Genomic DNA, 16,638 nt, shown 5'->3' with positions numbered 1-16,638 from the left:
AGTATATTAAAAGTTACTCACTTTTCCCTAAGTTAACAGCTTGTTTTAGTGACTTACTGTTATGGAGTCATATCAAAGTAATCAATATAGACTGTATGCAAATAAATATCCTCTTGTTTTGTCCTGATAATCATTTTATTTATGACTTAGTTACATTATATAAAATGATAGCAATGGGCATAATTTGGGGACAAATACAACTGCTTCTTAGGAAGGAGCAATTGGACTGGTTGGAGCAGAGGTGTTTGAAGCACACTAGAGAGAGAGGCGGCATCTTCACTGCCAGTGCTAGCCTCGCAGTGCTCACTACGTCTGCATGGGGAGTGGAGAGTAACTGTTAATCTCGTGAGCTATTTCAATGGTGAGTAAAGAGATCTTCCATTGCACTATTATTTGATACTAATGTCTTTCTGACATCGTTACACAGAAAAATTTAAGATGTGTTTTATTTAGAATTAAATAACGTCATCCTGTGTGTTGGCTGAAGGAAAATGGAGTTAAAGATATGGGGTGGGGGATAAATAAGAATCTGCTAGAAAATAATTTTCTTTACTGGATGTGTTGTGTTAATTCAAAGAGAGTTATCCAAGGTCCACATGCTGAGAAACATAGCATAATATATCTGGACTATTTCAGATGTTTTTGTTTTATTTCTAGATTTATAATTATTTTTATGAAGAATTATGATGAACAATTCATAAAATGTTAAAAGAGTGAGATGGAGTAAGGAATAGAAAAGTTAGGGAAATTAATTCATTTTTGCTTTTTGGAAATTGAGTAAAAATACCCTTATAGTGTTATAAGTCATTCATGGTTGTTTATTCAAGTAACAATTTTGTAATACAAAATGTAAGAATGAAAGTAGGAGTTAAAATCAGCTAAGAATATTCTGAAGGTGCAATTAAGGAAAGTGTGGGTGGTTAGATCACTATAGTAAGGTTAAATTTCACCTTATCACAGTATTTAGAGATGGAACAGTTCTTAGATATTATCTAATTTACCTCAACCCTGGCATTTGAGTCATATATATAAAAAAATAACCAAAAATGTTAAAAATTACTACATTTCTTATAGGCCATCCCAAACCTCTTTCCTAATGAAGGGCTCTTATTCAATTATCCTAGCACTTAAATGCCCCACTTATTTCATTTTTATTTTGGTACTGTAATCAAATGACTATTGAGGGGGTGATATAAAATGATTTTCAGAAAATACCATTTATACCATTTTACTGTAAAGGAATTAACTGATCCAAGCAAGTTTTTGACCATGTAATATTATAAAATACAACTACTCACTTTCAGGACTATTTTTTTTGATCCTTCAGAAAGCCTGGTTGAGTAATGCTGCCTATGGATCTTTGTATAGTCCTGAGAATTTGTCTTGAAATATTAAGACATATTCAAAGAATTTCATTCTATACAAATCTATTTCATCACTGGTATATAATGTAGGATATTTGTTCTGCTATTGGAAGATAAATCATAATGAAGCTAAATGAAAATAAAAGCAATAATATTTCTGTTTTTCTTCATGTTAAAACTTTGCACGTGGAAAAAGCCATGGGCGGGTTCAAGGGTGGGAGGCGGGATGGGTGGGCCAGGGCAGGGCATGGTAGGGTGAAAATAGAGCCAAATGTACTTGAACAACAATAAACGAACTCTACATAAGTAGATTTTGTTGGGTTTAAACTTCACCTAGAAAAATTAGATATTTTAGAATTTTATTGATTTTTAGATTTCCCTTAACATTTTGATGTTTTGCTTTTCCAGGGTTTTGAAAGTGTTCCTTTCTCGAACAGCCCAACGGATTCCATACATGACTGGTGGACGGGTTATGAGGATGCTGGCAGTAATACTCCTGGTAGTATTTTGGTTTCTTGTTGGCTGGACTTCGTCTGTTTGCCAGAATTTGGAGAGGCAGATTTCTCTTATTGGCCAAGGGCAAACATCTGATCACCTCATCTTCAATATGTGCCTCATCGAACGCTGGGATTACATGACAGCAGTTGGTATGTGATCACTTGTTTTGTGTGATTGTTTTATCCTTTTTCCAGTTGTGTTAAAATAGACTTTTTTAGAAAACTTGTCAAATCCTTTCACAAAGCCTAAAGGAATATCACCCAATATGGTTTCGGTAAAACAATATTATGAAAAGGACAGTAATTATATGTGGAGCAAAAACTTTTTCTGAAAGTTTCCATTCTTTTTCAAAGGTATTTAGCTTTGTTGTGAAAATAAATAAATCAAGAAGTAGACATGTAGTTAGTAAAGGCAACTTCTTTGTATAGAAAGACTTTCTGCTTTCCATCTTATCGATGTCTTTCCATTTGATTAACAGTAGTGATTCTCTTGAGTTATTTCTTTAGCTGGGAGAAAAAAGGGAACATGGTGGTATTTTTTATATAGTTTTGGTCCTGTGACATATCTGACCTGTTATTGAGGGTACTCTTTGTGTAGACATTTTCTCTGCAAAAACTCTAAGTAATCTATCTTCCTCTGAAGATAATTTATTAGGAATTATCTGGAGGTCCAGTAGTATACACACACAAAAAAAGCCAGACTACTTGGAGGTGGTAAGAGTTATGTGACTGAGAGCTGGAGAACTTGGAAGAACCACATAATGGCTTGGGCCAAAAACATAGCTTATTTTTCTGATACCTCAGTTTTTTCAAAAATGAAGAAGAAAAACCCATAGGAATTTTTGTGATGCTGATAGTAGGCTGTTTTAAACTAAGCCTTCAAAGATACCAAAAAAAACAAAAACAATGAAAACAAACCTTTATCATTTTGTTGTCATTCCCCTTAGTTAGTCATAGGACAAATCTTAATTTTATTTGGCATATATCAAAAATAAACACATGAATCTAATTCCCATTTTCTGTTTCCCTCATATTTGGCAATTGTTGATTGAATAGTCATGTTTATATTTTGCTAGAAGTTAATAAAATGTGTATTTAGTTTATAATTTAACCAGGATAATATTTTTCTGGGCAAGATAGTTTAGGAATCTTATAGGCCTGATATCTATAAAAATAAAGCAATACAGGGAATAGTAATAATGACACTATAAAGCCAATCATCAAAGAAAGTATCAGTAGATTCATATCAATAGATACCAATATATATAGCAGAAGACAAAGCATAGAACTAAGGTAAGAAGCAACTCTGATTCTGACTTTAGTCTGGATATTAAAATTAAACAAATTAGATAAATATAAAATTTCTACTCAATAGAAACCTCTAACATCATTTGATGTTCTTCAACCCAAATTAGCTAAGCTAGGAAAAAATCATTTCCCTGTATTACCATGAAGAAAGGCCCACTGTATTTATTTTCTGTTTTAAAAAGAATGTAATAATGAAAATACATGATGAGATATCATTGAGTAGGGAAGAAACAAACAGAAAGCATGACCTGTTTACCTAGCATTTTTTGCATTTTGTACACACTGGTTTTAAGATGTATACAAGGTCTTCTAAAAATTTATTTTATATTCTGTAGAAGATCACATTTGTGATTTCTATGTAAAAATAAATAGAAATATATAACTTATAGTAGTCTACAACTAATTTTGTATAAAATTTCTTTATATGATGTGAGAATTTCATACAATAAACAAGATCTACTGAGGGCCTATAATATCTCTAGTACTGTGCTGAACACTTTGAAGGAAATGTAAAATGTATAAAAGCCTTATTTCTATCAATTAGCTTACTACTGGTTTATATAGATAAATGAGAATCATTAAAAATTATTAAAAAACAAAACTGTGTGATAAAGACTCTTGGGACAATAGTATTTCAATGAAGGAAAACAGCAGTTTGGACCAGAACCCAGGAATCTTTATAAAAGAGAAGTTCTTTGAGCCATGAGTGATATTTAGATTTGTGAATTTCAACCTTTTTTTATCTCATGGCACACATAAACTAACCACTAAAATTCTGCAGCACACCAAAATATATATTATATATTTAGCCTATCCAACAAAAATATATGTTTAATTTTGATTCACTCACATGAGAGAGCTATTGTTGTGTTGGCTGTTGTCATTTTTTATTTGACAATCTAAGGAAAAAGAGCTCAGGGCCCCTGACTGAATAGTAAAAGTGTTGCATGATTTACTTATTTATTTATGTGACATTGATAATAGGATCATATCAGTTTTGATGTATATTTCTGTGATACATGGTCTGCATATTGTATTCTGTGTCTGACACCCAAAGTCAAATCATTTTCTGGCACCATATGTTTGGTCCCCTTTAGGCTTTACTAACCCCACTCCCTTCTCTCTGGTAACCACCATACTGTTGCCTGTGTCTATGAGCTTCAATTTTATAATTCACATATAAGTGCAATAATATGGTTCTTTGCTTTTTCTGGCTGACTTATTTTGCTTAGCATAATATTCTCAAGGTTTATCCATGTTGTCACAAAGCAGAATTCATCTTTCCTTATGGCTAAGTAATATTCCATTGTATAAATGTACCACATCTTCTTTATCCAGTCATCTATCAAAGGACACTTTGTTTGTCTTCATGTCTTTGCCACTGCAAATAATGCAATGAAGACAGGGGTGCATATGTCTTTGTGAATAAATGTTTTTGAGTTTTGCAGATAGATACATAGAAGAGGGATTGCTGGGTCATATGGTAGTTCTATTCTTAATTTTTTCAGAAACCGCCATACTGCTTTCCATAGTGGCTGCACCAGTTTACATTGCCACCAGCAGTGACTGTCCCCTTTTCTCCACAACTGCTCCAACACTTGTTATCACTTGTCTTGTTGAAAACAGCCATTCTAACAGGTGTGAAATGGTATCCCCTTATAGTTTTCATTTACATTTCCCTAATAGTTAGTGAAGTTGAACATCTTTTCATATACCTGTTGGCCCTTTGCATGTCTTCTTGGGAGAGATGCCTGTTCAGGTCCTCTGTCTATTTTTAAATTGGATTGTTTTTCTATTTGTTATTGAGTCATATGAGATTTTCATATATTTTGGATACTGACAATTTGTTGGAGCTGTTGTTTTCAAATATCATCTCCCATTCAGTTGGTTGCCTTTTTGTTCTGTTGTCAGTTTCTTCTGCTTTGCAGAAGCTTTTTAGTTTGATATGGTCCCATTAATTTATCATGAAGACACTCAGTAAAATAGGTAGAGAAGGAAAGTTCCTCAACATAATAAAGGCCATATATGACCTTTATCACACTCATTGGTGAAGTACTGAAGCATTTCTTCTAAAACTAGGAGCAAGACAAGGATGCCCACTCTCACCACTCTTATTCAACATAGCTCTCAAAGTCCTTGTCAGAGCAATCAGACAAGAGAAAGAAGTAAAGGGCATTCACACTGGGAAGGAAAAATTAAAAGTGTCATTTTTGCAGATGACATGATTCTGTATATAGAAAACCCTGAAGACACCACCAATAAAACTATTAGAAACAATAAAGAAATACAGTAAAGTTGCAGCATACAAAAATCAATGCACAAAAATTCATTACTTTCCTATACACTAACAATGAAACTTCAGAAAAAGAAAAGAAAAAAATTTTTTTGCAATTTCAATCAAAAGAATAAAATACCTAATAGTAAACTTAGCAAAGGGTGTAAAGGACCTATATAGTGAAAACTACAAAGCATTATTAAAAGAAATTGAAAAAGATACAATAAAATGGAAAGATATTCTGTGTTCACGGATTAGAAGAATCAAATAGTTAAAATGGCCACATTACCCAAAGCAACAGACAGATTTAATGCTATCCCCATCAAAATCCCAATGTCATTTTTTAAAGAAATAAAATAAATCATCAGATTTGTATAGAACCACAAAGACCCAGAATAGCAAAAGCAATCCTGAAAATAAACAATGAAGCTGCAGGTATCATACTACCTGCCTTCAAACTGTACTACAGAGCTACAATCATCAAAACAGCATGTTGTTGGTAGAAAAACAGACACACTGACCAGTGGAACAGAACTGAGAGCCCAGAAATAGAACCATATGTATATTGGCAAATATTTTGACAAAGGAATCAAAAACACATAATGGAGAAAAGAAAGCCTCTTCAATAAATGGCTCTAGGAAAATTGGAAAGCCACATGCAAAAGAATGAAACTTGATTATAGTTTGTCTCCATGTACAAAAAATTAATTCAAAATGAATCAAAGACTTAAATACAAGATCTAAAATAATAAATTACATAGAAGAAAATATAGGTACAAAACTTACAGATCTTGGCTGTAAAGAAAATTTTATGAATTTGACCCAAAGGCAAGGGAAGTAAAGGCATACTTTCAAAATTCTTGCAGCACACAAGTTGAAAATCATTGATTTCAATTATTGTAAAGAGATGTAGAGAACATTCCCTTTGATAGGTATAGTAGTGGAGGTGTGTGGCAATTGTATGAACCATGAAGGAAATACATAACTGGAAAAGAGGATTGTGTTGGAATACATTGTGAATAATGATGAATGCTTAAGTTTGTTGTGAGTCTTGTAAATCCTGCTATAGGAATTCAGAGAACAAGGAAAGCGATGTGATGAATCAGGAAGTTCAATCTAGATTGCTTTTAGAATATATATATATATATATATATATATATATATATATATATATATATATATGGTGAATATATTATACTCAATATATATTAATAAATTATATATAATTATATATATTTAGTGACTATATTATGCTATTATTAAGTGAAATGTACCAAATTTAGGGACTTGGGGTTTGGACTCATTAGAATGGAGAACGATGTAGAGCAATGGTTCTCAAAGTGTGGTTTCGAAACCAGCAGCAGCAGGAGCATCACTGGGAATTTGCTATAAATGCACATTCTTGGGCCAGTTTCCAGACTTCATCAATCAGACACCCCAGGGGAGTTGCTCCCAGCAATCTCTGTGTAACAAGCCTTCCAGATGATTCTGATGTTATTCTAAAGTATAGAGCTACTGACTCAGAAGAAGAGATCAAATGAACTTAATAGGCTATAATGATCACTTATTTCAGCTGTGCTCTGTGCCTTTCATAATAGTCTTTCTGTTTCCCTGATCAACCACTAGAACAGCTTCAAAATGTTTATTTCAAGTCTTGTCTTGAATCTTGTCTTCATACCTCCAAACTACCCATGTTTCTCTTTTCACTTAGAGAATCCCTCCTTGAATAATTAAGTAGGAGCCATCAAAGAGGAGAGTCTTCCGATTCTTGCCTACCTATCTATAAATCTCCCCATATTCCTACCCAGTCTTATTTTTTTCTCCATTGTATTATCTAAACTAACTCCTGTGCCAGGCTCATCCAACACTGACCTCTCATCTCCAGTGACCTCTCCATTTTATATGACTTTTCTGTCATCTGAAACTTCCTTATTTTCCAAATCACACATTGAAGAATCCATCTGACCACAGAATTCTCTCCTAACTTATTTAACTATTCCCCTACAATAGCTCTTGAGTGTCATAGGCTATTTTTATTGTACTTTTCTGCCACTAAATCCTGCCTTCCTCCAGAGAGAAAGTTTACCAGGTAGCAATTTTTTTCCACTAACCAGGAGAAAAATATGAAAAAATAGGCATTTTTTAGTATTTCTGGAGATTGCCGGGGAAGGAGACATAGCACAAAGGCTCCTGAGCTCACTTTCCTGGGGCCCCGGAAGCAGGTAGTACAAAAGAGGATAAGGATCTGTAGTTTGAGCAAGCTGCTGGATATGCAGTTCCTTGCACAATAATAAGGTCTCAGTTAAGGTAAAGAAGTAGCGAGAAGCTAAGAGAAGAGATTAATTATGATGGGAAGATCTATGAGCGGTGTCCTACCTTTTGGTATCTCTGTGCCACACTGGAAGAAGAGTTGTCTTGAGCCACACATTAAATACATTACAACACATAATCACACAAAAATCTCACAATGTTTTAAGTAAATTTACACTGTAGTGTTGGGCCACATTCACAGCCATCCTGGGCTGCATGCGGCCCATGGGCCATAGGTTAGACAACCCTGATAGGTCATGCCTTTAGGAGTGAGATGGAAGTAGCAAGACTTCAGTAACAGTAATTTGTTAAACTAAAACTCCCAAAGGTTTTAAATGATAACATTAGGGTCTTTTAGAAAATAAAAGACTAGTGATAGGTTACAAAGACCAAGAGGTAAGAGGAAGTTAAATGTTGGGGGTGGTGTTTTTGTTGTCTCCTCATCATTGCTTTTGCCTTACAAACTACAAGAATACCTTAGTTGCAATAATATGCTTTTCTCACAGTGACAAAATTCTCTAAAGAAAAATTAAGACACATGATTTAGTGATGAGAACAGCTAATTGAAATTAGGACTGTCTTGAAAAATTAGATACATGAGGCTGCTGTGTTTTTTTTCCACACTACCGTAGAGCAATTTCATTTATTTATCTTTCAGCATGTAGCATTTGATATTCTGTAATCAGTCTTAATGTTTTCTAATGTGCAGCATATGCCTCTTTGCAGTTCTCTTCATATATATTTCTATAAGTAGGATGTTTACCACTAGACTTTGTATATTCTGGCTCTTATTTAGGGATAAATTCACATACCTTCAGTCAGCCAAAAAGCAACCTGTACTAAAAGTTAAATTATTCCCTGTTTCCTAAACAGAAATATTTCTATGTAGAGGAGAGACTTTGGAGAGGCAGGAGTTAGGTTTTACCTTGAGGTTATGGAAAATTTTTGTGAAGAAGCTGTACACGCTTGCATGTATGTCAGAAGTCAATCTAGAGGAAAAGGAAAACTGATGGTTAATATATTGATGAACATGCATTCTGGATCAGCTGTATCTGTAAAAAGCAGTCTATTTTTTAAATGCAAATAAAGAATCATTTGAAAGAATGCAATACATAATCATTTTTCCACTGAAGTAGAACTCTAGTTAGAAATATGGGCAATAATTTTAAAGAATGGGTCCACTCTATTTTTGCTTAGTACTCCAAAACTACTCAAATAGTAATTTTTCTACCACACGAGTTACAGAAGGAAGAAACATGTAGAAAACAGCTTGGAAAAATCTGTGGGCCTCTAAAAACCTCAGTTTCTTCTTTAAGGAAATATTTGAAAACACGAAAAAGAAAATAAAAATGACTTTCAGGATTCCATTGTTATTTGTGTCCATCTATAATTTTCCATATTCATGGAAAATTGTTTACACAGGACATTGTTTGTCCTGTGTAAAAAGTTATGAGGTAAGCTCTAATAAAAAATGAACAAGTATATAGAGGTTGCAACTGTGAGAGAAAAATGAATATTGGACAATGTAATAAGTGTCTAGAGTAAGCTTTTTTTTTAATGGTTTTCCTTTATCTGGTAGAAAGAGAATTTCAAAATTTGGATATTCCAGAATATTTCTGGTTTAGACTAGAAATCCTATAGAGACTTAACTGTCATACTTACATTATCTATCCTTATATAACTCAGCACTTTGAATTTTTCTGAGTATGTTGAATATGTTATTTGTAGCTCACTGAAGGCAAAAGAAAGCATTCGTACATCTGCTCAGTCCTCTCTCCTCTCCCAACCTAGGAGCTGTGTGCTCCTCAGCAACATTGCCCACATTGTTCACACTGACTCCTAACAAAGTGTCTGTCAGCTGTAGGCTCTTGGTAAGCATTTGCTGAAAGAATCAAAAGTGAGCTCAGTTACCTTTATCTTGTGATATTTTCTATTGGTGGAATTAGACCAGTATATGAAAATACATTGAATCCAAAAATCCAAGTTACACAATTGTCCCCAATTTCATTTTAATGGTAAAAGTGTATGTTCATATTAGGGGAGGTGTTTTGGGAGCAAATTATATAAATTAAATTGACAATACCCAGCCCTTTTATGAAATTTTACCTCTGACTTCTCTAACAGTCAAAATAAGAGACTGGTACAAATTTGGCATGGCAAATCAGAATTATCATGTTTTAAATATAGTGCATTTATACATACTGAAGTAGAATAAAACCAATTTGCTTTCAATTAAAATTTTTTATTATTTTACTATTCTCCTAGAGCTTTGTAAAGAATAAAGGGGTTGGGACTAGGAAACATTCTTCTAAATTAAAAGAGAAAGCAAATTGCAGACTGGAACAACCACATGGAAAACAGTATGGAATTTTCTCAGAAAACTAAAAATGGATCTGCCTTTTGACCTAGCAATTCCACTGCTAGGATTATATCCTAAGAACCCTGAAACACCAATCCAAAAGAACCTATGAACCCCAATGTTCATAGCAGCACAATTTGCAATAGCCAAGTGTTGGAAGCAACCTAGATGCCCATCAGTAAATGAATGGATCAAAAAACTATGGTACATTTACACAATGGAATTCTATGCAGAAGAAAGAAAGAAGGAGCTCCTACCCTTTGCAACAGCTTGGATGGACCTGGAAAGCATTATGCTAAGCGAAACAAGCCAGGCAGTGAAAGACAAATACCATATGTCTCACCTTTAACAGGAACCTAAACAACAAAACAAAGAAGCAAGCAAAATATAACCAAAGACACCGAAATAGAGAACAGGCTGACAGTGACCAGAGGAGAGAGGAGAGGGAATTTCAGGGGAATTTCAGGGGAAAAGGGGAAGGGGTATACAGGAACAAGTATAAAGGACACATGGATAAAAACTAGGGGCGGTAGAAATAGGAGGGAGGAGGGGAAGGTTGGGTGGGGGGGTTGGGATGGGAGTAAAAGATAGGAAATTGTACTGCAACATCAATTAAAATAAAATTTTTAAAAATTATTTTTATGTCAAAAAAAGAGAGAGAAAGTGAATAAATATACCAAATCATATTCATTTTGAAAATTATTGGTTGTGGAATTACCGAGTGTTTTTTTTTTCCCTAAATCAAGGTACCCTAGTTGGTAAATTGGTTATCAGGTGTCCATGTTCAGGATATTTTACAATAGCATTAAAATTTGTTGTATGAAAAAGTTAAAATAATTGGTTGATACAGATAAATGAGTAGAATTAACTTCTCATGTCCAAATTATCCTTTATAATTTCACCTCTAGGTTCAGGAAGACCACATCTCAATTTAGAGTTGCCAGCAGACTCCCTAAGTATAGGACTTCCACATTTGGAATACAGAAATGTAGTAGTGGATGTGGTGATACAGTGGAGTTCATTCTTTAGTATATTTAGTTGGTTAGCAGTCAGTTTCTGACTACAAACTCAGAACATAAACTGAGTATATTGACAAGGAAGCAAGATAAGTTAGAATAAGTGGACAGATTTTTAACTTGCTTACAAGAATCAACAAAAAGGAGAAGTGAGTGACAGGTGGTAATGTCAGGGACTTTTAGGACTTCCGTTCTAAATTTCCCATGGCTACACATCTCTGTATGAGACTTCAGTGCGGATCTAGGCAAGCACTGAAATATTTCCTCAGTTTCTTCCAGAAGTTGGGTGATGATATTCTAAGATGATTAAAAAAGGACCAAATTGAGACTAAAGCTATTTTTCTGTATTCTCTAACCTGGCACAAGAATTTATATAAAAAGCTCTATCGAGGTTTCCATTTATTTCCTTTATTTTCTGCTATTCACTATTATCTCTATCACTGATTTGGCGTAACTCTTCTCAACTGCATTTATATGATCTTATGACTATTCCCTGACAAAGACTCTTTTGTAAATTAAGATCTCCCCTTATCTCTTCATGGCTGTGAAAAGTTCATCAATACTTGAGGTATTTGTGGTTTCAGAAACTCATCAGAGCTTGGCACCCCTTGCCATATATTTTATTCACCAAGTTTAAAAGAAAGACATAGAGAAAGATCTAAGCAATAATTATACAGGCATGAGAGGCTTGGGTTCATATTCCACTTGGGAATTTTAAAATATTTATTCACTTTCAGGATATAACAACATTGATTACCCCACTGTTCAAAAGTACTAATTCATTTTCATGAATTTCACATGCAATATTTTCACTACAGAAAATAAAACCTTCACATATCTCTTCTTCATTGACATGCTGGCCTTTTTTGTTCTCCTCCTTCCTGGTAAAATATTTTAAACACACAAAACAGGCAGTGTGTTTAGTACCTTCATTAGTAGTATGTTGACATTTAGATGGAACTGAGAAGAATCCAGTAACTCTCTTCCTAAGTTATATAAGGAAATTCTGAAATAGCAATTGTTTCTAGGAATTTAAAGACTTAATTACCCTAGAAGACTAGGCCAGATTATGACAGGTGAAATGGGATATAAGCACCATTTAATGAGTATTGAGGAAAATAGATTTAGACTTCTCCATCTGCTTTAGATTAATGTTCATTATTTAGGCTCATTACATCAACCTCCTTTTATTTTAATGTACCATATGCCTTAATCCATGCTGCATCACTTGTTAGCATTTTTAAATGAACTTTTAATTTTTAATCAAAGGATAAAAGACTGACCCCATTGACAGTTTAGTTGTCTTAGCTTGGGCTATAGTGTTAAAAGCTCACACACACTTTTTGAAGGTCTTGCTTCAGTTTTTAGAAAGATTGAAGTAGGGGGTTGTTTTCCTGTTCATTTATATACCCCTTCTTCTGAGAAATATTTTATTTCTTTGAAGAGCAGCTATTTAATGCTAAAAGGCAGAGGATAAATTCATCTGTATCTTAATTTTATATTCTACTACCATTTTTCCTTTTGGAAGTTCAAGAAATTTGGTAGTAAATGAGATTGTCTTGGGACCGCATGTGCAGAACAGGGAGCAAGAGAAATTAAGATATGTGTGGTGACTACCATTTTTTTAATGAGTTTTAGCTCCCCTGTGGAACCCTAAGACTTTAAAGAGAAGAAAACATTAAGAAGAAAACTCTCTTTTGTTGCTTGAACAACTCAGTTGTCAAAAATATTTTGGCAGATCTTTTCCTTGTATTAAAAGTACTTTCATGGAGACCTTTTGGCCAACAGAACAGTCAAAGACTTGTAATGACCACATGAATCCTTATTCAATCAATGGTCAAGCAATATCCCAAGCTAAGCCTAACTCAGCAAAATGATCTCAAAAATTTTATAAGTGTAAAAATTAAAATATAAAGTAAATTAACTTATTCTTTCTCATTGCCCTTTAGCATCATACAAACAAATATATCTCAAAGAAGTAAAATATTTTTCCACAGAGGTAGAATATAATTAAACAAAAATGTAACCCCCACTACAGTCATTCTAAAGCCACTCAAGCTAGTCCTTCAAAACAAAAAAAAATGGGTGAGTTTCTAGTAATGCAGCCCAAGCCAAGGTAAATCATGTGCATTCTGGCAGTCTTCCATAAAAGGCTGAAATTTTAAGACACATTTTTATTTTATTTATTTTTTATCCTCACTTGAAGACATGCTTATTATTTTTAGAGAGGGGGAGAAAGGGAGAGAGAGAAACAGAAACACCCATGTGAGAGAGAAACATCATGACCCAGGACCAAACCTGCAACCTAGGCTTGTGTCCTAACAAGGAATTGAACCTGCAACCTTTTGGTACACAGGATTATGCTCCATTCAACTGAATCACACTGGCTAGGGCTTAAAATACATTTTAAAATGTTAACAAACAATCCTAATTCCAACCTCTTTCCCAAACAATACGCATGCAAATGGGAGAAGGAAATGGAAAGAACATTACTGAAAGACACAGCTTGCTGCCCTGACATTGACCCTGGGGCACCCTGAGAAGTCTCTGATCTTATAATACTCAGTGATAGCTTTCCACTGCTCACCATACTATTACAATAGAAGCATAATAAGTTTACTTTGACCATGAATTTTCTAAGTGGATAAGATTTAGAGTTAAATAGAAAAGAACATTAAAGCAACACTTTAAAAATAAAAACTGGAACCTTTTTCATTTATGTATTTATTTCTGCCATGTAAAGATAATTATCAAAGGGACTAAAAAGGGTAAGTTGTTATTAACACAAAATGATTTGCAGCGGGGCAAAGCAGGCTACCACAGCTTGAGAGACATTTGCAATTTGAAGTTGTTTTTCTCTCAGGCCTTGCGGGTGGTCTTATGATCTCAGAGCTGAGACATCTTCAATGTCAAAGAACTGATATTCGTTCTCACTTCTTTGCTTGACCCACCCTTTGGAAAGATAGCTTGAGATTGCTTTTATTACAGTATATTAATTTTTACAAGGCTGTGTTAGTTAACTTTTCAACTAATTGTTGTCCTTTATAGATTAAAAATAAAATATCTCAGTTATCTGAGAGTCCTATTTGGCTCTTTAAGTATAAATGCAATTCCCTTTTTAACTATAGTCATGCCTTCCATCAAAATAATGTAACTCCAGAAATTATTCTCTGAAGCTGAAGAACAACACATATTTCAACTCCCATATAATAACACTGCAAAATTTGGTAACATCTGCATATTTTCTTTACTAATTGCAGTGTTAGTCTGAAGTTAATTATATGAAACTGATTTTTTCCCAGCACAACTTTTATATATCACATTTAGTATAATTGGTACTTTGAATCATAAGTTGTTTTTCAGCTACAGTGTGTGGTTTGATATTGCTAATGAAATGATTTTAATGTTCTGGTTAGCTATTATGAGGAATCTTATTTTGTTTTATACTTTTAAATGTAATTCTCCATTGTAGCACACTAAGTAACCTGATAACTACTTTATTTTTTTTTTAATTCTCAGTATAACATTATATGAAAGCAGTAAAATAATTAGCAGGAGGTAGAGCTACATATGAATCCTTCAATTACAACATTTTTTGTGCTAGTGTTACTTAATATTTTTGCATTTACCACTCTTGAGTTCCAAAAACAGTACTATACACGTGTTTAGTGGTCTAGCTATAAATAGGGTTGCCATTATTAACAATAATGCCAATATGACCTTCAGATTATGAATGGGCCCTGCAGTGTGAGATGGAATGGCAAGATAACAAAGACTACATTTCCAGTAGCATGAAGCTGATATCATTTCTATTCATTCAATTCAACAAATACTTAGTAAATCTTATATATGTGTGTGCTCAGTACTGTCATATGTGTGGGCAAAGGCAGAAAAAATAATTGAGAGATTCAATTCTTGCCCTGAAGGAGATCATAACTATTTGGGGCTGGGGGATGACTAAAAAATGTTACTAGTCTCCATGAACAATATTTTCCCAATTACATATTATGTGGCATTGTTCTCTGCATTATGTAGTATAGTTAAAACCCCATTAGAAGAAGGAAAATTCAATGTAAGTCAGAAGCATTTCAGGTGGCCTTTTGATGAAGGTGGGACCTTAATCAAATATTGAAAAATTGGTTAAGACATGGAAATGTGGGTGAGAAGAGATTTCTTGTGTGAGCAATAGTTTGAACAAAGACTTAGAAAAAAGGACATTTGGAGTGTTCGGAGGGCAATGAGTCTTCCTTGGTCAGCTCAGAGTCCATGTAGGGGAGCATGGGGAGATCAAGTTGGATATACAAGGTCTGTTCAGAAGATATCTAGCCATGTAATATGAAAAATAGGTACATTTATTGAAGTAGAAACAAGATACAAGAAACATTGTACACAGAACAGTGATGCCTCAGTCTCCTTCAAAATAGGCACCTTGGGACCTCACACAGTTCTCCCAATTGCCATCAGCTGCCCCATTTGTTTGGGGTTTTTTCCTGAATCTCATCTACAGTCTGAAATCTCTTCCCTTTCAAAGGTGATTTTAGTTTTTGGAAAAATAAGAAGTCGCAGGGTGCCAAATCTGGGCTGTTAGTGGGGATGAGTCTCCAGGGTGATTCGATGTTTCACCAAAAAACTCTCTCTGCTCCAGATGTGATGCATGAGCGGGCATGTTGTCATGATGAAGCTGCCAATCACCAGTTGCCCATAGCTGTGGCCTTCTGAATCATCCAGATAGTTTCCATGGAGGACTGTTCAAGCTTAATGCAAAATTTGATGCAGATTCATTGCTCTTGCTCAGTCATTTTGAATGTGACAGCCACACAGTACACATGCTCGCTCAATTGAGTCTACCATCTCCACTGGCTAGTACAGTGAAATTGTCATTGTTCACACATGTGCATTCCTTAGCTGCCAGGTTACATTGATGTCATGGACACCCCTCTTGTTATATTAACAATGGTTGGACTTTTTTCCTATAGACCTCTTATAACATAAAGTCATGGGGGCTTGGAATGCCAGAACCAAGCATCCGTAAAACAATAGGGAGGCACTGAAGGTTTCTAATTGAACATGCATGCAATACCTCACAAAAGGCTGGCCTGAGTGTCAGAGACTAGACAAGAAGTCAGAGTCTAAGAAATATAAAGCACACACACAAAAAAGCCAAGCGATATGGGTGGAAAACATAAAATCTGACCATCAAGAAAGTCTTGAAAGTGATGATATGCCTGCTCTGTCAGGAACCCCTTATTGTCCTACTTTTGTGTCAGGAGTTATTTCCAGGGTCCTAAATGAGTATGAGTGAATATTCTAATGGAAATATGAATCAGTTAACCAAAATGGGGTTGCAGAATTTTGAACAAATCCTGATATAATTAAAGTGGAGTTTTAAAAAAATGAACCTGTCAGTTGTAAGGAGAAAGGATTAACACAGGATAAGGCCAGGTTTCGATGTGGCAGTAGTTGAAAAATAGTTGTAACAAATGAGTGAACTGATAGGGGCTTAGGCAAG

At 34.4% G+C, this 16,638-nt stretch overlaps 1 protein-coding gene across 1 annotated transcript in view; it reads left to right on the top strand.

The window, feature by feature from the left end:
- The window catches only part of GPR158 (G protein-coupled receptor 158), a 358,403-nt gene that overhangs the window by 323,858 nt on the left and 17,907 nt on the right, over nt 1–16,638 (top strand). The window contains exon 7 of the mRNA XM_045858176.1: nt 1,773–2,011. Within this exon, the coding sequence (XP_045714132.1) occupies nt 1,773–2,011 (239 nt within the window). The remainder of the gene's footprint in view (nt 1–1,772; nt 2,012–16,638) is intronic.

This window comes from Phyllostomus hastatus, unplaced genomic scaffold, assembly GCF_019186645.2.
Source record: "Phyllostomus hastatus isolate PE091 unplaced genomic scaffold, TTU_PhHast_1.1 phas_scaffold_1674, whole genome shotgun sequence".
NCBI lineage: Eukaryota > Metazoa > Chordata > Mammalia > Chiroptera > Phyllostomidae > Phyllostomus > Phyllostomus hastatus.
The sequence above is the reverse complement of the archived record's forward strand: the minus strand, read 5'-3'. Positions and strand labels throughout refer to the sequence as shown.